Genomic DNA, 23,977 nt, shown 5'->3' with positions numbered 1-23,977 from the left:
GGTCAGAGCACTTCCAATGGTGGGCATTTACCTCTTGAATTCCCTTCCTCTTGTATGACACAGACTCTGGTCCCTTTAGGACACAATGGAAGACTAACTTTTTCAGTTTTTTCCTGATAGGGTAAGAGTGAGAAGTGTGCTTAGCTGTTTTCTAAGTGGATTCTATTTGAGGCTGAGGCTTGTCAGGTGCATTTTATTTTTTTAGTTGCGCACGTGTTTTCAGATTGTCTGATGGACACAGTTGAGAAATCACAGATGGCAAAATTGTGATGCAACCACTCAGCAGATGCAGTGCAGAGGGAGCTCTGCAGCTCACCATGCTCAGTGCCCAAGGAGTGGTACTGGCATCCAGGGCATGGGAGGGTGGAGGACCTGACTGTGCAAAACCGGGAGTTCCAGCAACAATGCTTACAGCAGTTTGCAACAGCCCTGCCCTGGCCCGCGGGGTCCCAGCCGGGAGACCCGGAGGGGGCTCCCCGATTCACCCTGCCTGTAAGACTGACAAAGATGGGACCACAGGATGACCCCGAAGCCTTTCTGGTGACCTTCGAAAGAGTCACCCACGTTGCCGGGTGGGCGCCAGACCAGTGGGCCACCCTCCTGGCACCATACCTGACAGGGACGGCGCAAACGGTTATCCACGGAGGATTCAAAAGACTATACCCGGGTAAAGGCGGCAATTTTAGACGCCCTAGACATCAGCCCCGAAACCTTCCAGCAGCAGTTCCGGGCTCTGTCCTACACCCTGGGCGCCCGACCCCGGTTGGTGGCCCGGGAGCTGAGAGACCTGTGTCAGCGATGGCTACAACCCAACAGGTGGAACCCCGAGGAGCTCACTGAGCAAATCCTGTTGGAACAGTTCATCCACATCCTCCCGTCATGGGGGAGGGCTTGGGTCCTCCACCACCGGCCTCCAACGGTAGCAGCCGCCGTCGCCCTCATGGAAGACTTCCTGGCGGCGGAAACCCTGGTTGGGCCGGGTATGCGGGGCCACCCTCCAGGGCTCGATTGCCCCAACCCCGAGAGACGGGCGAGCACCCGAGCTAAACCACGGAATCCCCCGTGGAGTCAGGAGCCCTGGTATAGACGTTCCGAGGGTCCCCCTCGGCCTGCCCCCACGGGGCCTGAGACCAGGGCTGGCCGTGGCCCGCGGAGTCTCCCTAGGACCCAGGGGCGAGTCTCAGCCCGACCCGGCTGACCCAAAATCGGGCCCTGTTTCTCCTGTGGGAAGCGTGGGCATTTCCAACGCGACTGCACTGAGATGGACTGCAGCTTTGGGCACATTTGCGCGGGAGAGAACCGTGCCCGACCGCCACAGGCTGCCAAGGTCACCGTGCCCGTCATTGTCGGAGACTGCCAGACACAGGCCCTGGTTGACTCTGGCTGTGGACAAACCCTAGTCCGCCAAAGCCTAGGCTTCCCTGAAGACCCCCAGCTGGGGAACATCCTATTGCAGTGCATCCATGGTGACGTTCGACCTTACGCCAGTGCCCGAGTCCCACTGACCGTCGACGGAGTCACGCGGACCATGGTGGTTGGCCTGGCCCCGCGACTCGCCTACCCCGTGATCTTGGGGCAGGACTGGCCAGAGTTCCCAGGCGTCCTGGGCTCCCAGGCACAGGAGAGCCCCGATATCACCCCAGCCTTGGAGGGGGACTGCCGCGAGGACCCCGCAGAGGAGGCTGAAGAAGCAGGACATCGGAGCCAGGAAAGTGTGCCTAAAGACCTCCCATTAACATCGACAGATGACCCTCATATTGGCACGGACTTCTCCCGAGACCAGAGGGAGGATCCCACCCTGAGTCGGGCATATGAACAGTTGGCGGCGGTAGACGATGCTCTGCTTGATCCCGCCCGGGCCAAGGTATGGCCCCAGTTCGAGCTACGACGTGACCGCCTCTATCGGGTGGACCGAGATTCCCGCACCGGGGAGGTCCAGAGACAACTGATGGTACTGCGGTACCACCGACGAGCGGTGCTGAAGCTCGCCCATGATGTCCCTGCAGCCGGGCACCTGGGTCAAGAAAAGACCCTCGCCCGGATTCTGTCTCGGTTTTTCTGGCCTGGGGTGCACCAGGAGGTGCGAAACTATTGTAGCTCCTGTCCGGAGTGCCAGCTTGCTGCTCCCCCACGGACGGCCCCAGCCCCACTAGTCCCCATGCCCATTATGGAGACCCCATTCAAGCGGGTGGCCATGGATTTGGTGGGACCCCTCCCGAGGAGCCGGGCCGGGTTTCTATACATCCTGGTCATAGTGGATTACGCGACCCGCTTCCCCGAAGCCGTCCTGCTCCGGAGCATCACCACAAGGACCATTGCCGACGAACTTGTCAAGGTCTTTGCCCGCGTGGGCTTGCCCCGGGAGATCCTCACCGACCAGGGTACCAACTTCACCTCCAGGTTGCTGCGGCAGGTCTGCAGACTCCTTGGGATTAAGCAGCTACGCACCTCTGTGTACCACCCGCAGACCGACGGCCTAGTCGAGCGGTTCAACCGCACCCTGAAAGACATGTTGCGCAAGTTCTCCCCTGAGGACCTGCGCCGATGGGACCAGTTGATCCCACCATTGCTCCTGGCTGTCCGTGAAGTACCCCAGGCCTCCACCAAATTCTCTCCCTTTGAGCTGCTATATGGCCGTCGTCCGAGGGGACTGCTGGATCTCATGAGAGAGACCTGGAAACAAGCCCCGTCACCCACTCAGGGCCTTCTCCAGTATGTCCTCCAGCTGCAGGGACGCCTAGCACAAGCCAGAACCCTAGCTCGAGAGAATCTGAAGGCCGCGCAGGAAGCTCAGGCCCAAACGTATAACCGAGAGGCTCGAGTCCGTGAGTTCCAACCTGGCAACCGGGTTCTACTTCTCTTACCCTCCAGTGAATCCAAACTACTGGCTCGGCAGCAGGGGCCATATGAGGTGATCCAGAAGATTGGGCCGGTCACCTATGAGATCAACCAGTCAGACTGCCGGAAAAAAGTCCAGCGGTATCACGTCAACCTCCTGAAACCCTGGCGGGAACAGGAAGGCCTCTTAATTAATCCCTGTCCACAGAGCCCGAGTTAGGGCCCCAGGTTACACCGACCGAAGACGTCACCACATCGCAGCTCGGAGAGTCCTTGACTGTGGAACAATGGAAACAGACCAGGTGCCTCCTGCAGGCGTTCCGTGGGACATTTACCACCCAGCCAGGCTATACGACCCTCGTGTACCATACCATTCAGACGGAGCCGAGGGTGGTGATCCGAGAGTCAACGAGACCCCTACCCTATTGTATGCGACAGGTCATCGAGGAGGAAGTCCGAGCAATGCTAGAGCTGGGTGTCATTGAACCATCCCAAAGCGAGTGGCGCAGCCCAATAGTCCTGGTTCCCAAACCAGACGGCACACAGTGCTTTTGCATTGATTTCCGTCATGTTAATTCCATCTCGAAGTTCGACACCTACCCAATGCCTCGGGTAGATGAGCTGCTGGATCGTTTAGGAAAGGCCCGCTTCCTCATGACCCTTGACCTAAGCAAAGGGTACTGGCAGATTCCCCTCGACCCCACGTCACAGGAGAAAACTGCTTTTGCCACCGCCACGAGCCTCTACCAATTCACCCGGATGCCCTTCGGTCTCCATGGTGCCCTTGCGACGTTCCAGCGGCTCATGGACCGCCTCCTTCTTCCTCACCGAGGGTACACGGCCGCGTACCTGGACAATGTCGTAATTTATAGCGACCAGTGGGAGAACCACCTGGAGCGGGTAGCGGCTGTCCTGAGGTCCTTACAAGCCACAGGGTTAACCACCAACCCAAAGAAATGTTGTATCGGGTGGCAGGAGACCACCTACCTGGGCTACACGATTGGAGGGGGACAAGTGAAGCCACTTGTGGGAAAGGTTCAAGCCCTAGTGGCATGCCCACCACCTACTACGAAGCGCCACGTACATCAATTTCTGGGACTTCCGGGCTATTACCGGAGGTTCATCCCCGATTTTGCCTCCATCGCAACCCCCTTAACAGAGCTTCTCACCAAAACTAGTCCCAGATGGGTGGAATGGACCCAGGAGTGTGACAGCGCCTTCCAGGCCCTCAAAGACTGTCTCTGCCGCGAACCTGTCCTGTACAGCCCTGACTTTGACCGAGGGTTCGTGCTCCAGAACGACGCCTCGGAGGTAGGATTAGGGGCGGTCCTGTTTCAGGGTAGGTCTACACTTACCTCCAGGTCCGGCAGTAAGCAATCGATCTTCTGGGATCGATTTATCGCATCTTGTCTAGATGCGATGGATCGATCCCGGAAGTGCTTGCCGTCGTAGCTGAATTTGCGTACCTTAGTTCGAAGTGGGGGGTTAGTGTGGACCAGGCCTCAGGAGGTGGATGGGGAGGAGCACCCAGTTATAGATCTCAGCCGGAAATTATTCCTGCGAGAAAGACACTACGCTGTGATAGAGAAGGAGGCCCTAGCAGTAAAATGGGCCTGTGACGCCCTGCGTTATTACATCCTAGGGGCCCTCTTCATACTAGTCACGGACCACGCCACGCTTCGGTGGTTGGCCCAAATGAAGAACAATAACACTGATCTACAATTTTTGAGAAGTCGTCTGCTTCAGAGATAAAATGTGCTATTTATTATGTATTTTGATGTGCTGAATTCAAATATGACAATTAAAACAACTGGCTACTGTTTCTAAGATATTTAAGTTTTTACATTTTATGTCTATGTATATTGTGTAGATAGTAGAGTTTTAATCATAAATTGTAAACCTAGGTCTTTTCGTGTGTTTGTGGTTGCTTTACATGATAATATTTCACCTGTCCTGTTTATTTAACACTTTAAAAATCAGCAAAACGGTTATATAAATAAAATTTATTATGAAACAAAAGGCAAAAAACTATGTACATAGTTTAGTCCTATTCAGTGTCTACTCGGCGCTTCTTGGCTTGTCTCTTGTATTCATTAAATGGAGCATCTCTTGTCACTGTCCAGCAATAATCTGCAAGCATGGATGGGCTCCATTTGCCCTGATAGCATTTCTCCATTGTTGCAATGTCCTGGTGAAATCGCTCGCCGGGCTCGTCGCTCACTGCTCCGCAGTTCAGTGGAAAAAAATCTAGATGAGAGTGCAAAAATTGTATCTTTAGCGACATGTTGCAACCAAGGCTTTTGTATGCCTTGAGGAGGTTTTCCATCAACAACCTGTAGTTGTCTGCCTTGTTGTTTCCGAGAAAATGTATTGCCACTAACTGGAACGCTTTCCATGCTGTCTTTTTTCCTTGCCACGCAATGCATGGTCAAATGCATCATCTCGAAGAAATTCACGAATCTGAGGACCAACAAAGACACCTTCCTTTATCTTAGCTTCACTTAACCTTGGAAATTTTCCAAGGAGGTACTTGAAAGCTGCTTGTGTTTTGTCAATGGCCTTGACAAAGTTCTTCATCAGACCCAGCTTGATGTGTAAGGGTGGTAACAAAATCTTCCTTGATTCAACAAGTAGTGGATGCTGAACACTTTTCCTCCCAGGTTCCAATGACTGTCGGAGTGGCCAATCTTTCTTGATGTAGTGGGAATCTCTTGCACGACTATCCCATTCGCAGAGAAAACAGCAGTACTTTGTGTATCCAGTCTGCAGACCAAGCAAGAGAGCAACAACCTTCAAATCGCCACAAAGCTGCCACTGATGTTGGTCATAGTTTATGCACCTCAAAAGTTGTTTCATGTTGTCATAGGTTTCCTTCATATGGACTGCATGACCGACTGGAATTGATGGCAAAACATTGCCATTATGCAGTCAAACAGCTTTAAGACTCGTCTTCGATGCATCAATGAACAGTCTCCACTCATCTGGATCGTGAACGATGTTGAGGGCTGCCATCACACCATCGATGTTGTTGCAGGCTACAAGATCACCTTCCAAGAAGAATGGGACAAGATTCTTTTGACGGTCACGGAACATGGAAACCCTAACATCACCTGCCAGGAGATTCCACTGCTGTAGTCTGGAGCCCAACAGCTCTGCCTTACTCTTGGGTAGTTCCAAATCCCTGACAAGATCATTCAGTTCACCTTGTGTTATGAGGTGTGGTTCAGAGGAGGAGGATGGGAGAAAATGTGGGTCCTGTGACATTGATGGTTCAGGACCAGAAGTTTCATCCTCCTCCTCTTCCTCATCTGACTCAAGTGAGAATGATTCTGGTGCATCAGGAACCGGCAGTCCTTCTCCGTGGGGTACTGGGCGTATAGCTGATGGAATGTTTGGATAATGCACAGTCCACTTTTTCTTCTTTGACACACCTTTCCCAACTGGAGGCACCATGCAGAAGTAACAATTGCTGGTATGATCTGTTGGCTCTCTCCAAATCATTGGCACTGCAAAAGGCATAGATTTCCTTTTCCTGTTCAACCACCGGCGAAGATTTGTTGCACAAGTGTTGCAGCATATGTGTGGGGCCCACCTCTTGTCCTCATCTCCAATTTTGCAGCCAAAATAAAGGTGATAGGCTTTCTTAACCATCGTGGTTATACTGCGCTTTTGTGATGCAAAAGTCACTTCACCACAAACATAGCAGAAGTTATCTGCACTGTTCACACAAGTACGAGGCATCTCTGCTCACTTTGGCTAAACAGAAATGTGTCCCTTTGCAAAATCAAACACTGACAAATAAGAGAGCACGACACCATATGATTTCTAGAGCTGATATAGGGCAATTTGTTCAGCAGAGTGATGTAAGCTTCGTTATGATTGCATCATCCATGACTTTTAGGAATAACAAGATGCAATTCATATCATGGATGACGCAATACCAGCTTCAGATTGCATCATTCATTGTTTTGCCTAAAAAGCAAGTACTGTCCAAACCCAGTCATAGATTTATTCATAGATCCAGTCAAAGATGTATTTTAGTCATTTCTGGTTTAAATTGAGATCCCTTCCCTTTATAACTCACTTATCCTCCGCCATTTCCAAGTCAAGAGTTGTATATACTGACCCAATAGCATATCTTGAAAACTAGAGCCAATCAACAATTTTAAGCATCATTTTCGTTCTCAGTGACCCAGAATTAGTAAAGTTTGACTACATTTATTTCAGAAGCATTTTGGCTGTAGAGCAGTGTAATATGAGGTTAACGCGGTGGTACCTGACACTACAACCTTATGCTTATACCATCCGCCATAGGGCTGGTAAGGACCACGCGAACGCAGACTTCTTGTCCTGCCTGGGAGAGCTGGACGGGTCTGGCCCCGAGGGATGGGAGCCAGCCTTGGGGCGGGGGGGGCGTGTAGCGAGGTGGTGGGATACCCCACAACCCCACTGAGGGCCGAACCTCCCCTAATACCGACATGGGCGGAGCCACCGGGTCCAGTGCCCGCCCCTCAGAGGTCACGGTGCCGACCCGGACGTATAAAAGCCCACTTGCGGAGCTCAGTGGAGCCCACGCCGGCAGAGAGAACAGACATCTCTGGCCGAGCTCCTGCTTGGGAGACAGCCGCAGGCCGCGACCGGCCTACTGACTTACCAGGCCTGCCGAGCCTGCCTCTCGCCCAGTACCCTGAGGAGGACTGGCCAAGCCTGCCCCGTACCAGCTACCCTGAGGAGGAGCCGAGCCTACCTCTCGCCCGCTACCCTGAGGAGGACTAGTCAAGCCTACCCCGTTCCAGCTATCCCGAGGAGGAGCCGAGCCTGCCCTTCGCCCGGTACCCTGAGGAGCCGATGCTGGTCGAGAGCACTGAGGACCCTAGGACGGCCCAGGTACCATACGAGGGGGAGTGTGGAAGTAGCCCGGGGGCAGCCGACCCCAGTCTGGCTGCTGCACTGCCAGAGCCGATGTCAGTGTGTTGCAGCCAGGATCCCCACTGACAGCAGCGAGTTTCCGCCACTGCCAGGGCCCCGGGCTGGGACGCAGTGGAGTGGGAGGGCCTGCGTCCCCCCTGCCACCCACTCCTTGGGTGGCAGACTCCCCCTTTTTCCCTGGCCTAGAGAGGCTGGGTTTCTGACTAACTATTTGCTTGCTGCCCCGCCCTGACCTAGGGCCTGGGCTGCTACAAACCTCTGACTATTTGATTACTGCCCTGCCCTGACTTAAGGCCTGGGCTGCTATAGACTTTGCCTCAGCCCTTGCTTAAGGGCCTGCGTTCAGAACTCTTGGCTCAGCCCCTGCTTACGGGCCTGAGCCCCTAACTGTGGGTCTGCGGTCCCCGACTGCCACCGGATCAGAGCCAGGCAGTGGGATACCCCACAGCCCCGCTGAGGGCCGAACCTCGGCCCAAAACTACTACAGAGGGATTTTTGAGAGCATCCACAGAGACAATGCATGGAATCCCTAAGGGCTGTAAATGTAATCTGAGATGCCTCTCCACTGCCATATTAGTCATGGCTTAATTAGAAATTACTTTGGGGGAGGTATTGTCTCTCACAGTAAAGAGAAGAGTTTCATTGGCTGACAGAAGGGGAGACAATTCCTTCGTTCTTCCCACTTTCCACCAGAGTCAGCCAACACTCTGAAATACCTATGACTGCAATCAGTAAAGTGGAGAGCAGCAAAATCGCTCCCAAGAACCCAATCTCTTCCCATCCGCAAGCACTTTGGGGAGACATTCTGACCTCACTCCATCTAGTGGGTGTTCCCCCGTCTCTTCCACAATCAACTGTCTGGCCAGCCTCCTCAGTGTACTGGAACTGCTCGTTTCTCTAGGACGTATCCAGGTGAGTAAGGGTTTGCAGGATCAAGCGATAATATGGCTGTCCCTCATCCAGTTCCAGGGAAGCCCTAGAATTAAATACTCCAACGGGAATATCACATCATCAGTCCTAATCTAAACATCAACAGCAGCACTAACGTGTTGGTTCCAGTTGTAATAAAGTGCAAGGGGACTGCATATCTGCACGTTCTGGCATGGCATGAAAGTCTCTTAACAGCCCATCATCAGTTTCGTTGCTGAACATTTGTGGTCCATGTATTACCATTATATATACAAGTTCAGTCTGTGAAGATTCTGCCCTTCACTTGAACTAGAGAGCATTGTATCCCATAGCAATAACTTTACTGCTTAAGTTAAAGGATTGTCTCCAGTTGCTGTCAATACAATATTCTCTGTCATTGACAACCCACAACTGGGACAAGACCAGCACATTTCACTGCTAAGTATCATATTAAGTCTCAATAATGCAATTTCAGTCCTCTTGAAGACTGAGAAGTCTTATTCTATCATTAATTTGATTTAAGCAAGTCAAGTTAAGCAGTCATGCGGCTGGTGAGGCAGCACTTTATAGCACTTGGACAGCTTCATACTAATTTATAGCAGTTACAAGGAAGTCCCAAAACTGCCTTTCTAACACTTGCATTCCTATTGTTTAAAAGGAATCTGCATTCAGTTCCCAGTCGCATTACAGCATAAAAGTCCATTGCAATCGATTCTATTGCACATTTGAGGTAAGCACAGACTGCAGCTGGGAAAATCATTTGTACCAAGCAATTTATTCAACCAGTTTCACCTCTTTTTCTGTTTAAATTTCTGCAAACAGATTGACGTTTTGTCTCATTTATCTGTTGTTCCAAATTATTCATAGAATAATTTCTGCAAATATTTTTTCTTCTGTAGCTTGTTTGCAAGTGGTTTATTTGGTATCTGAAATCCAAGTGGTTTTGATTGAAAACATAGAGCATATGACATATTTCTGTTCCAGGACTGGATTAGCCTAACTCTTAGAATCAGGTTTCTAGTATGAATGTTGGCATTTCCCTTTCTGTGAATACCCTGCAATGTTCACCTAAAATCTGCCATTTTTGTGATCATTCCTGCCAATAAACTCATACACTGCTAGAGCATTCACATAAAACAAATAAAGGGGCATGAACTCCACTGAAGTAAATTCATTTAAAAATTTAATTTTCTATATTGCACCACAATGGAAATCGGAATAGGTCCCTACAGGACAGGAGTGGAGGACGGGAGTGGACTTCAGAAGTTTCACCGGTGGAAAAGTTAGCTTATAGATGGAGAAATGATCACACAACTTTTTGTGGAATCCTTGGCTAGCTATAATGGTATTTTTGTTTGTTGCAGTAATGCCTAGGAGCCCTAGTTATGGACCAAGACCCCATTGCACTAGATGCTGTACAAACACAGAGCAAAATGTCCCTGCATTGTACTTCCTATGGGCCTGTGTGGAAAGTCATGGGAGGGGACTTTTTTTATGTGAAAATCCTCCACAGAAATTATCCCCCATTGTCCTGCTGTGGGGAAGTGGGTGGGTCCTCCTGTTTTGGAAAAGCCAATCCCATTCATTTGAAAGCCCAGTATCCATGCAGTTACTCTGGTTCCTAATGGCCACTGCCCCCAGCCCAGCTCCCATTGGAACTGCATGGACAGGGATTCCCTCTGGGCATGGTTCCCTCCAAGCTCCCTGTTGGAGACTGTGGAAATATTAACACAGCCTAGAGCTTTATTAATTTTGCTATGTAAGTTCCATAGGGCTACAGGAGCATCCTACCCCAAACCCTTTATTTTCCCAGCTCACCACCCCCCTCCCACTTTTCTTGTGTGGATCCCTGACTGTGCAGAGAGTCCTGCAAGGTCTGGGATGAGATGGGGGAAGGTGAATGTAGGAAACAGTGCTTCTGAAGGGCTATAGTGCCCCTTCCACGCAGAGGAAGAGAGTTCTGCATGTGGAGGACCCCTCTGTGTGCAGATGCTGGGGAAGCAATCTGGGCCTCTGTTTATGAAACTGAAATTCTGCTATACAGAGCAGGAATTGCTATGATACTCCCTGTAGACTATTTTCAATCATGAACGGCTCAAATAAACATTCAAATGAATGTTCACAGATACTTTTTTGCAGTATTCACCTAGTTCAAGGGAGGACTCAGGTTCTAATTAGCTCATCCTTTATGTAAAAATACAGCCAGAATTTTTCCATTTAATTTGTGAAAACTGTCAAGGCAAAGGAAATATGCCTTTGAAAATCAGATGAAAATGAAGCTTGCTGGTGCAGCATAATTGCCAGCAAGGGCTCTCACGAATTAAGTGACCATCAAGAAAATTTGAAGCATAAAGCAAACTTACTGGATTGTTGCTATATTTGCTTTTTCCCCTTATGTACAAAGCATGTCCAATGGATCATTCCCATATGAATACAAACATCTGCATGATGACTAATGTAGTCATGGGCCAACTTAGGGCCTCTTCACTATTTTTACATTTGCGTGATCACTCAAACACCAGGAAGACCACAATGGAGGCGCACATCTTAGCTTTATCCTATGATCAGTAAGTAGCAGAATTTAATGATATTTTATTTTCTCTCAACATCTGGATTTTTAATTTATTAGGGTTCTTTTTAGCATATTTGTGAGAGTTATAAACCAGATCCCCTTCTCGGTTCCATCGATAGAATTCCATTTGTAGTAAAGTTAACTGAGAGGGGAATGTCAAGTTTTTGGTAAACCAAATATTGGCATATTGCAAAACATTTATATATTTTATCCCAACACTTATTTTTAAATATGCTTTCCAAGTAAACTGAAGTTCGGATCTTACATGTTAATATACCTAGAGAGTTTGATGATATGTTCCTCAGGTGACCCCTGAAGGTATGGAGATTGCATAGCACATCAATCAGGACAGAGTTTGGTTCAGATTTTCTCCAAAAGGGCTTGTTGATGGAAGGTAAGGACTGAGAGGGTTGCAAACTTGTGAAAGTTCGTATCTGAAGTAGGTTGTTCTGCCACTTATGAATTGTAAGCATTGTGTAACTAAAGTAAATACAGTTGTCTTTCACATTTTCTTTTCTATTTGGCAAAGAAAAATAATACCAATTCTGAATAAAACATAAAACCTACATAGCAAAATATACATAAGCTTCAGTATCAACACTGCATCAAGTATAATTCCTTTGTTTTTTCCTTTTATATTGTGGCTGTGCTAACTTGTTCAGATAAAATAAGAATATGAGAGAACTTTTACGCAGATCTTTGCTTAAAATTTGAACCAATTAAAATGGAGTATTTTCTGAGAACAAAACAATCATAGTTCATTGTTTTTGTATTTAATTTTCATAGGGCTCTGGACTTCCTGGTTTCATCCAGGACACACCCAGGCTGTTTTTATGGATTTGCCAGCCTGGCTACCAGGGAGTACTGGAAGTTTTACACGAGGATTGGAAATCTCGTGGGTGAAATCCTGGGTCAATTGAAGTCAGTGGCGGAACTCTCATTGACTTTATTGGGATCGAGATTTCACTTCATGTGCACAGACTGAATCACAATTCAGAGAACTAGAGATAAACATCCAAATGTCCAAACTTTCTGATTTGCACCCATCACTGATTTACATATTAGAGACAGGCACAGACTTATGGAGTTCGAATCTAGAACCAGATCTGAATTTCCTGAAATTTCAGGGTTTCCGGATCTAGGGGGTTGCTTCAGAACCGTCTCTTTTCCACATAGAGATGTTCAGTGGCTAATTAGCAAGGTGTACCGAGTAAAACAGTGCAGTGTTAGGGAAGCTGTTGTAATAGCAATAATAGAAGGAAGAATTACACCTTCTCTTGCACTCCGTGCTGGAATTATTTATAGCCCGAGACCAGAAGACCTACGCAAAGCCATGCACTGCTTAATTTCTATTTAAACTCTATTTTGAAGGTTTAAGTGGGATTTACAGTACATAGGCCTTTTTTGTTCCCTTGGCGCAGATGGTAATTTCACCTGACTGAAGAAATAATGACTGAGTAACTGTAATTTTTTCGCATCTGTTCCCACACTCAAAGGTTCCTTCCAAATGATAGAAAGTACAAAATATGTCCTAAGGGAAACAATACTGTAGTATTTTAGTGATGTGTAATTTTGTATACATTAACCAATACTTTCCAGTACGACAATAAATCTTGAAAAAAATAAAAAACCCCAAACCCAAAAAAGCTTCTGTGACCGTGCTTCTTAACTCACTTTAATGTGTTACATTCAAATGAATTGTGTCAAGCAAACTTCCTGGCACACTTCCACAATGTTATCATCTTTAATTGGCAGGCATTCTGAAACCCAGTATAATAACATGGCTTTTTATTAATGCTGAGCATAAAGATAAATGGTTTACATATCTGCAGATCACATAATTAAACATTAATGAACATAATAAAATGTTGGAAAGCTTTTTTATTTATCATTGTATATCTTTTCAATTCATCATCTAGAATCAATGTCTTACAGACAGCACAGTAATTCTCAGAGCTTCTGAAGGGCAAAAAATCTGGAGAAGGAAAACGGGTCCCCAGATTATCTACCTAATTGAGCAAGCCAGTGGAAAAAATATTAGCAGAGAAGAGAGTGGTAAATCTTTGAGCCTGCTCTTTGAAGTAATTGTCTTATTTCTCTGTATAGCATAATGATTGTGTTTTTAAGGATATGATTTCTATTGTGCAATATTTATTCATATTATAATGGATCATTTCTTTTGATTTCAGGGTCATAAAGGGAAAGCCATCTACAGTGAAAAAGTATTGCAGGAAAAAGTAACCAAACAGTTTGTCCAATACAGAAAAAAATGGAAGCCCACGTAAACAGGAAATGAATTAATTAAAAGTGTTTTTTTTAAAAAAGAAATAATTGTTGAATACTTTTTTTTAACAAAACTAATTTTGTGACCATTTTAAATACAAATTTGGGGCCAGATCTTTAAATTGTGTAAATTAGCATTAATCCCCTATAGTCAATATACACCTTCTGCGGGATCTGGCCCTTTGTGTTTTATTGGTTTTATTCTAAAAATAAAATTAAAGCACAGCTTTATTTTGGATAAAAATATTCCACTAGCATATTGCTGTGTAAATGATTTAATAATTATATATGAGAAATAAAATCTTTCTCTGGAAAAGCTGGTTTCTATGTGCCTCATTGATGGAGCAGTCTACGTCATAGTCAGTTGTAAGATTTGTATCTGCATTGCCTTAGCCTCTGTCTAGACCTAAAGGGAAGTTATGCAGGGTATTGTGTTTTCAATAAACATCCTCAGCTATTCCTGTCACTTTCACTTGCTATTCGGCACATAGTTTTAGTATTAGAATAATTAAGAAGTAATGCAAATTACACTAGGTTACATGTAGTGGAGTCTGGTGATCTCTGCACATGTATAGGCAAAAATGTGGTGGAAAGTACATACCAAGCCAAAGTACAGTACTGTAGTAGGTAACGATCACTCTTTATTAGATACAAAACAAGGTAAGTAATGTCTGCCCTGCCTACACAAGGGACCTTTACCAACAGAATCGGAAAAACAGTGTTACCCATTGATTACATTGTTATCCCTTAAACCACACAATACCTTAAACCCTTTATGTTACTGCATATTATAAACTTTCAAAGGCCAAGGCACTCACTCACCCATTCAGAAAAATAAATATACTCTAAGTTACATGTGCATTAGTAAGGAGAAGAGACTCCTAAAAATCTCACCTAGACTATTGGTACAAGGAAGAATTACATATGGTTTGTGACAGTTTAACACATGTATTTATACTTTTTGTAACTGTAACACAATTGTATATGCTATTCACTTGCTTCATGCACCTGTACCCGAATGTCAATTTTCTATATTTTGTATTCTAGTGTTGTTTGTGTCACAGCAATACTTAGAACCCCCACTGTGCTAAGTGCTCTTCTAACCTCTGGTAAAAAGCAGACCCTGACTCAGATTTATTGTATGTGTTATTAGCTATTTATAAAATATTAATAAAATCTTTAAGCTGCACATGTTGCAAATTTTCTCTTCCATGCACAGTATTTCTTGGGTTTTCTTTGAAAGCCTTATTAAAAAAAACACACTTCTCTCCCTCGCCCAGTAAGAATCATTTCATCATGCAAAGAATGCACTAAGGCACTTTTCAGTGTAGTTACACAGGTGACTTTAAACCAAGAACAGATCGATATCCCACATCCTGTAACTAATGCAAAGTGACACATTGATTAGAGCTGACAGGCTAATGCTCATTGTTAAAAACTGTCCAATGCAAGCAGAAATGTGGCATGAAACAGGTTGAACACACTATAGCTGCCAGAGCTTTGAATGTAGTGTATACAAATGTCAGCAATAGTAAAGCAGTTTTTTTATTTTAGCAGCCTGCATAGCACAAGCTGGAAAAATCCAGTGATATGGGTGGCTGAGACAGTATATAGTTGGAAGTGGTTGAATATGAATGCACTGGTCTACAGGAGATATGGTTTTCAATCAATACCGAAGAAGAGGTTGCAATTTGTTGGGAAAGCTAGACGTGATCAAAGCTTCTGTGAGATTTCTGAAGGAAAGTATTTTGATAGCTTTAAAAAGTCTCTTCTTTTGAAGGGCAATGTGCCTCTGGCTGTTTCATCTTTGTAATTTTGGACTGGGTTATTGTCATTTGTAAAGAGCTTTTGTTGGAGGAGCTGTTGATTTATAATATAGGTGTGGATGGTATATGGTATAAATCAGCTACAGAGCTTTAAAGACAAAGTGTGGCCTTTGTAGTGAAGTCTAAATACTTCTTGTAAATAGGATTCCTCTAATATGGATGCCCTGCTCTGGACTATAGTTATATCAGGGTATTTCCATCCGAACTAGTGAGATTATGCCAGTTCCTTTTTTGTTTTGTTTTTTTTAACTCAAAGCTCCTCCTGCTGGCATATTTGCTGAAATACTTTGCCCTGACCCCATGGAAGAGAGCAGATGTTTCCTCTGCTCCTTGCAAGTGAGCTTTTGTAAGGGATTCTTTCCCCAGGGAATTACGTTTATTTTTATTTCCCCTGTAAATTTTCTCCTGCTCCCTCCAGTTTGACTTCCAGTTGGAAGAAAGAGGATCTTCAAGGAAGCTCTTTGGGAAAGGCTGGGGGAATCTCTGCTAACATAGCAATAGATCCCTAACCTTCTCAGTACTTGCTGAGGTGGAGCAGCTCCATCAGGAACAGGAAAGGGCTCCTGTAAGCCTAAAAATGGCTTGTAAGCCTAAAAAATGATTTGTTCCATGTTCAGTAGAGTGCAGCAGCACTTGTGACATATTCCCAAGCACCAGAGGTTTCTCTGGTGGTTACCAGCCCACAGGGAAACAAAAGGGCACCTGCTCCTGCAGCTAGCAACTTGGCTGCCTCCCACTTTGTTGCATAACCTCTTGGAGACACAGAAAGAGATTCAACCAGATAGTTTAAGCACCTGACATCACCCTGCTTCCCCTTCAGGATCACCATCATGCCTCCCTTGCAAGCCAGCAACATCCCTCCCCTCCACCCCCAAGCAAATGGGTGCAGCAGCAGAGCAGTTTTCAAATGAACACTGCCAGTCTGCAACCCCTCTACAAAAGTCTACATTAAGCAAGCAAGCTCAAGTAAGGGGAGTAAAACTCCCTTAAATGGGCCCCACACAGACAACTAGCACCCATTTCCCCTGCTCCTTGGCCAGTTATTCTCTCAGTGCTTTTTTCATAACTACCAAGTTTTGCACAGCTCCAGGTAATATTTTATGCAAATTAATGACTGAGCTAATATGAATATTTGCATATAGTGTACCTATAACCATAAACTTCCACGCACACACAAATTTGTGTGAATGGAGTGCTAGTAAAAAGCACTGGCTGGATAGCCCTGACGAATGGAGTCGTGTGTTTATCTACACAGCAGCCGTGGGGCAAGCATCCCACAAACAGTGCCCTGTCACCGTGCCTGAACTGTGATACAGAGGGAACTTCTTGCATGACTAACACTGATTTCTAACCTCTCTTTAGCCGTGCTAGTGTGTCCCCCTGGACTCGAGTTCCCATAAGCACAGGAATCTGTGCTGCTACACATACCCCACCTCCAGCTTCCTGGCTGCCTCCGTGCTTTTTTGTATGCCGTGTTGTAGCCAAGTCAGTCCCAGGAGATTAGAGAGAGAAGGTGGGCGAGGTAATATCTTTTATTGGCCCAACTTCTGTTGGCGCAAGAGACAAGTTTTTCGAGCTACACAGAGCTCTTCTGGGAAAAGTACTCCCAGCGTCACAGCTAAATACAAGGTCGAACAGATAGTTTAGCATAAGTAGTTTGTACATATGCAAAGGGACCAATCAGGGTGAGGTGGCCTGTTAACATCCTTGTAGTCATAGTACAAAAAGGGAGGTTAGTAGGTAACCGATTGTTGTAAAAAGCCATAAATCCCGTGTCTCTAAGACCAAGATTTTTAGTGTCTAGCAAAGTTATGAATTTAAGTTCCCAGGCTCATCTTTTGAAAGCGTTGTGCCTGCTTCTGTTGATGATGAGGACTGAGAGGTCAGATACAGAGTGATCGTTTTGTGAAAAGTGTTCACATACAGGTGATAGTGTGTTTTTGTATTTTTTTTTTTTTTTTTTTTTTTTTTTTTTATCATTTTGCTGCGTGAGCTCATTCGAGAGCATAGTGATTGTCTGTCTGGTTTCATCCACTGTTGTCATTGGGGCATTTAGTGCACTGGATGAGGTACACCACATGTTGTGATAGGCAGTTGTTGGACCCAGGAATCTTGAAAGGCGTGTTGTGGGGGTATTGATCATCATAACCGTGGAGATACAGCTGCAGGTTTTGCATCTGTTGTTGTGGCAGGGCGTGGTGCCGCTTTGAGTTGGTGTGTTCTGGTCTGTGTGGCGCTTGCTTGTGATGATGAGCCTGGAGAGGTTGGGGGGGTTACTTGAAGGCCAGAAGAAGGGGTTCAGGGAATCTGAAATAATGAGCCAAATCTACTACTTTTATAACTTCAATGGAATTTTGATGTCTTATTTTAGTGCTGAATCTGGCCAAATAAAGAGAATAGAATTGAGCAAAATACTGTATTTTTTGCTACACCGAAATACTTTTTTTAGCATACAATACATGTTTATGGTATGCAAGCGAATGTGATTAAAATTATGAGTAGAGTTGGTTGGAAAATGGGTTGGTTTGCTGCAGAAATGTTTGACTTTCATTTTTGGTTCAAATCTGAAAATTTAGGGCTTGAGGGTTTTTAACAAGAAGTTGAAATTTTCCGTGGCAAGCAGACTCTTTGTGAAAAAAATTTGGTTTCTCAAACTCCCAATTTTCTGTCAAAAAATAGTTTTGACAGAATTTTTGACCAACTCTAATTGTGAATTGATGAATTCACTGCCCTATCTCACATCCAGTACAAAAAGCCAGATGAGACTCAGGTTTTATAAATCCAAGGCCCAGAATTTTTTTAGGGTTTTTTTTAAGCCTTTTCTGGGGGACTTAGGATCCCTGAAGGGCAGCATTTCATCTTACTGTGCCCATTTTGTAGGTTTCCCAAATTCCTGATGGATTAGTATCTCGTGGCATTTATGTATGACTAAAGGTCATCTAGAGATACTAGGAGTAAAATAAAGACTAGTGTGAATGAATAAAGATGTGCAAAAAGTAACCACGGGTCATGTGAGATATACACCTCTACCCTGACATAATGCTGTCCTCGGGAGCCAAAAAATCTTACTGCGTTATAGGTGAAACCGCATTATATCGAACTTGCTTTGATCCATCGGAGTGCGCAGCCCCACCCCCCCAGAGCACTGCTTTACCGTGTTATATCCGTATTTGTGTTATATCGGGTCACTTTATATTGGGGTAGAGGTGTAAAATATCCACCTCTTGTGTCTCCTGGTATACTTAGATTTTAAGTTCTGTGCAGCAGGGACCAGCTGTTTGTATTATGTGTTTACAGTGCCTAGCATAATGCCTCCAATTGCTAACACAATACAAATAATAATTTAACTTATGAATAAGATGTGGAGGATGTTTGGAAAGATTAGCAAATGAAGTGAGAAGATGTAGAAATAAGTTAAGAAAATGAATGATGGGGTCTGTATATTATAAATTCTCACAGGAGTATATTATTATATGTTTGTTCTATTTCATTGAACGAAACAGCAAGGGAAAACAAAGTGTTGTATCTTGTGTAAACAATTGGAAAGAAAGTAAATTTTAAAAACCTAGAAGTGGAGAATTGAACCCAATTTGAACAGGAAGTTAAGACAAATATTACAAAATACAAGTACATTGGAATAAGAGATCCATAAAGGAGATGTTTGGTCGCCTGAGAGGATGACAATTAATTGACAGAAGAATCTAAAAAGAGAGACTATTCTGCCTCAGTGTAAGATGAAGATATAAATTTCCCGAGAGGAAAAAAATCAAGACCTTGCCAAAACTAATGGTCAAGAAAATAAAGTTTAAAGATTGATAGACAAATACAAATACAAGGACTTAGGCTGTGGTGAAGCCTGGAAACGCTCATCAGGGCCAGAAAACAAAAATATGTAGAGAGCTAAGTTTTGATTAGGACTACACAGTAATACCCAAAAGACTTTTCTCGACAGCCAGTAACCCCCTGACCGTGGCAGAAGCCATGGGATGGAGGAAGCTCCCCCTGTGGCCCCAGCAGAAGCTGTGGAACAGGGGAACCCTCCCCACCCAGTGGCCCCCGACCCTGGCAAAAGCTGCAGGACGGGGGAAGCCCCCCCTGCACCTTTCAACCTCTCCCTGGCAAAAGCTCCTGGGTGGGGAAAGCCCCCGCAGTGGCCCCCAGCCCCATCCCTGGCAGAGGAAGCCCCGAGTGCCCCGACCCTGTCCCTGACAAAAGCCGCAGGGCAGCAGGGGCAGTCCCCATGCCCGATCCTGCTCTCTGGCACAAGCACCTGGCAGGCAGGGCAGGAGAAACCCCAGAGCCCCGATCCTGGTCCCCTGCAGAAGTTCTCACTCCCTGCTATGGCCCCAGGCTCATGGCACGGGGACAGAGCTTTTCTGGTCTTGAGGCCACAGTGGCGGGGGAGGGGGGGGAACAGAAAGGAGCAAACAGGTTGTGAGGCAGGCGGAATGGGGGGACCGTGGGTGGAACAGGGGCAGATCCCAGGGAAGGGGCAGAAAGGGGTGGGGCTGTGGGCGGGGTCATAGGCAGAAGTGGGGGCAGGGCCCACCCATTTGCTCTGGCCCTGGGCCCTGGGAAATTTTAATCCGCCTCTGCAAGCACAGCTCAGCTGGATCAGAGTATTAGGACAGGGTGTTCCTAGTGGCAAGTAGCTAGCTGTGTCCACACTGTCTCTGGTACTCTGCCAGAGCATGAATTTGCTGTGGTCTTCAAAACATGTTGTGAAACTTAGTTTTTTGGCCAAGAATGTGAATGAATTTGGGGTAATATTATGGGAAGTTTTTTGCCCTCTGGCACATTGCACTGGTTTAAAGAGGTTGACAATTATTATTATCCAATGTAGGCAGCATTGGTTAATATTTTGTATTTAATATCTGTAACATGCCCCAAAGCCAGGATAATACACACAATATCTGTTACATAGCGGGACTTGTTTCTTTATGTCAGCACAACCCAAGCTGCAGGTCCTGATGGTAGAAACCCCACCCAGTACAAGGGGTGCAGCAATGCAAGTTTCCTACAACCTTCTTTCTAGTTAGGGGTCTACAACCAGTCATCACAGCATAGAAAGTCAGAAGCACCAGGAAAAAAGGGACAGGGCACTTGGGAGATGTACTGGTTGGGCTCAAAATATATTTTTAAGGGGGACTGTTGACTGGATAGTAAAAGCCCACGCCTCATTGCCCTGTGAGTTTGGCTTTGAGGCATAATGGAAAAGGGGTGGGCTTACAGCTGTGTAAGCTGGAAAGAGAGAAAAATAAAAAACAGGGTCCTAGATAAGTGAACAAATCTAACAGAACGAGGATCCAATAAGGGTTTAATGGGGTTAGAGAGGCAATGGGGCTACACACGAGACTAAAGATCCATAAATGTCTGGAGTGGTATAAAATTTTATAATCAGCAAGGTTGCTGTATATGCCTTGTCTGACACACAAAAACTATTTTAAGAATGCTTTTAGAGAGCTTTTTAAATGTTGTTGGGAAGATAAAGCTGTAAAAGACTTGTCAGTTCAGTGCTAACAATGCTAGACTCTCTTTCCTCTACAGAAACTCCACATTGTCTTGTTTACATGGATCCATGGCACAGAGTGAAGGACACACAGTACAAAGTCACTGACAGAAGCTGAAAATGAATGAAGATTACTGGTACTTGTGATGATGTTTTCCTGACTGATATGGGTGATGTGATAATCTGAGAGGCGCCCTAATAGCATCCTTAGTGAAGCATTTATTTTTGACTCCCATCATCATACGTCTACAAACCATTAGAAGAAATGATCAGTCAACTACCAGAGGATACTGTGGAGTCCCAGGGTTTAGATGAGCTTGAGTGCAAGATCTGTTACAACCGCTATAATCAGAGACAGAGGAAACCAAAAGTGCTGGAGTGTTGTCACAGAGTATGTGCCAAATGCCTTTGCAAGATCATAGACTTCGGGGACTCTCCTCAGGGAGTCATAGTGTGCCCATTCTGTAGGTTTGAGACATGCCTGCCTGATGATGAGGTTAGTAGTCTTCCTGACGACAACAACATCCTTGTGAATTTGGCTTGTGGGGGAAAGGGGAAGAAGTGCCTACCAGATAATCCTACAGAACTGTTGCTAACTCCCAAAAGGCTGGCATCTCTTGTTAGCCCTTCTCACGCTTCCTCCAACTGCCTGGTTATAACCATCATGGAAGTGCAGAGAGAAAGCCCACAGACTCTGAACTCCACCCCGGTGGTGGAATTCTACAGGCCCACGAGTTTTGACTCTGTTGCAACTGTATCCCACAACTGGACAGTGTGGAACTGTACATCCTTGCTCTTCCAGACCTCAATTCGAGTGCTCATTTGGTTGTTAGGTTTACTATACTTTAGTTCCTTGCCTTTAGGGATCTACTTACTGGTATCTAAGAAAGTCACCCTGGGGGTCGTTTTCGTCAGCCTTGTTCCTTCGAGCCTTGTTATTCTCATGGTTTATGGCTTTTGCCAATGTGTATGCCATGAGTTTCTGGACTGCATGTCTTCTTGATAACAAATATAGTCAAATAAGATACTGCCATGTTTGTAGCATAATTTATCTTCTCTGTTGTATTCTTATTTATTATTATTATTCATCACACTAAACAGAAGCAGTAGCCACAATTTTATGATCCATTTATTTTGTTTTTTAATTTTGCTTTGATATTTATTGTGCTTTGTTCTACTTGTTCATTATACTAACCAATGGAAATAAAATTTACATGTCAATTTTTAAGGTTAAGCTATAGGAAAAAAAGCAAAATTGCCTAACCTGATGCTGCTGCCCTTATTCAGATAAGTAGCACTGGTCTTCAACTGGATTAGTCACGTGCCTCAGAGAAGCAGGACCAGGCCCTTGGAAGACATTGGAACATTAGGCATCCACCCAGGCAAAGCCTATATTATGTTCTGTTTTGTCATGTGTTATGTCTGTTAGTGAATTAAGTCTCTTTGTTGTTTATTATAAGAACAAGACAAGATACCATAGGTTCCACCAGCCTTTGCTATAGCACAAATCTTTGTTGGAGATAATTGGTTACTGACTTCCCTTTCTCCACTTAAAAGACAGTAGCACCCTGGGGTAGGGAGAGTCAAGATGTCTTCTTGTCTTAGTAGAAAAATCTCTTGCGTACATCTCCCCCCCATACACCCACCATGCATGCAATTCTCCTTATGCTTGCAGCTCCCCTTGAGACTCCACCCCAAGACGCAACCACGCATGCTCACTCCCCAGGGCCGGCTCTAGGCACCAGATGAGAAAGCACTTGCCTGGGGTGGCACATTGGCTGGAATGCCGCCCCTTACAATCTTGGGGCGGCACATTCCGGCTGCCCTGCCGTGGTTCTTTTTTTTTTTTTTTTGCGTTGGCAGCCTGGTCCGCAGCTCCAGGGCTCCCGGCTGGCTCCCTGCACTCCGCCAGTCCCAGCCCAGCCCTGCAGGGGCACGGACCCCGGCCCAGGGGGCAGGAACTAGCTATCCCCGCCGCTCACTGTGCCACCGGGCTCCCCGGGATGCACCACTCCCCGCCGCCTGCACCGGCCTCCGCCTCCCACGCCGCTCTGAGCTCAGCCCAGCCGAGCCACCTTTAAAGGAGTGGCTGAGCCAGCACCTCATGCAGCCCCTGGGGGCTCTGCCTGCCCAACCGGGAGAGGCAGCCCAAGGCCGGGGGGGGAGCCCCTCTCGCCCAGCTACGAGGCACCGCCCTTCACCCCCCTGCGAGCCGCCATGACCACGCTCCCTGGGGTTTTGGGGGGGTTTTTTCGTTTTTTTTGCTTGGGGCGGCAAAAAAGCTAGAGCCGGTCCTGTCACTCCCTCATGAGCAGCTTATTTCTATGTGCACTCCTTACTGAAATGGCCAACTCCTTTGGACTTCCCTTCACCGATTCAAAGTTCTCCTATGAATTGCTCTAACCATGTCCCATTAAACCTTCACTCACCGTGTGCATTTCCACCTCTATAAAACACATTAACCCCATGAGGTCCCCTAGTAAGACACTTGACCAACCTTATGGATTCTCACCTTCTGGTAGATACACAAGAGAACCTCTCTTAGTTCCTTTAGCTGCAAGACAGACTTTTCTCTTCCATTGGGTGACTGGCCCTCTCATTTATAAATGATGCCAATTTAAGAAAAATGATAGATACGTGTATCTGCTTTCTGGTTCCCAACTTCACAGTGGGATACCGTCAGGAAACGTTGTAGGCCTAATAAATTATTTAATTTAGGGCTCAGTCCTGCAAGATGCTGAGCTCCCACTGATTTCTCTTAGAGTTGATGGCAATCTGAAGCTCAAAGGCTCAGGCTCTTACACTGGGTGGAACACCATTGACTTTGGTCATTACTAATGATTTACCAGCTTAGTTGCAAACAGAATCAGACCCTATAAAATTGGGTTGGTTTTTAAAGTCAGTTTTTTGAACTCGTAGAAGACCACAAAAATGAAAAGGAGGGTTAATGTTCAAGGGAATAAATAATGCTCGTTAAGAATATAACTAAGGCTCTGTTCTCCTAGGCACAACAGAGCCAAAAAGGAAAAGGAGATGCATATCAGTGCAAGCATAGTTTTGGGACTACATGCAAGGTTAGTGAAGCATGAAGGGGAAAGGTGCAAGTAATGC

The 23,977-nt window shown here is 46.0% G+C and overlaps 1 protein-coding gene across 3 annotated transcripts in view; it reads left to right on the top strand.

Moving 5' to 3' along the window:
* RNF182 (ring finger protein 182) overlaps positions 1–21,905 on the top strand; it is a 40,544-nt gene extending 18,639 nt beyond the window's left edge. The window contains exons 2-3 of one of the 3 annotated variants that reach the window (XR_008443939.1): positions 13,184–13,329; positions 13,438–13,734. Coding sequence is in view for 1 of the 3 variants with exons in the window: in XM_054019446.1 (XP_053875421.1) it covers positions 21,132–21,869 (738 nt within the window). In the remaining 2 variants the exon portion in view is untranslated. Of the gene's footprint in view, positions 1–13,167; positions 13,330–13,437; positions 13,735–20,904 lie in introns of those variants that run through there. The other 2 variants (XR_008443938.1, XM_054019446.1) reach the window with 2 other exon arrangements.
* Positions 21,906–23,977: the final 2,072 nt, after the last annotated feature.

This window comes from Malaclemys terrapin, chromosome 2 (genome assembly GCF_027887155.1).
Source record: "Malaclemys terrapin pileata isolate rMalTer1 chromosome 2, rMalTer1.hap1, whole genome shotgun sequence".
Classification (NCBI taxonomy): Eukaryota; Metazoa; Chordata; order Testudines; family Emydidae; genus Malaclemys; species Malaclemys terrapin.
The sequence above is the reverse complement of the archived record's forward strand: the minus strand, read 5'-3'. Positions and strand labels throughout refer to the sequence as shown.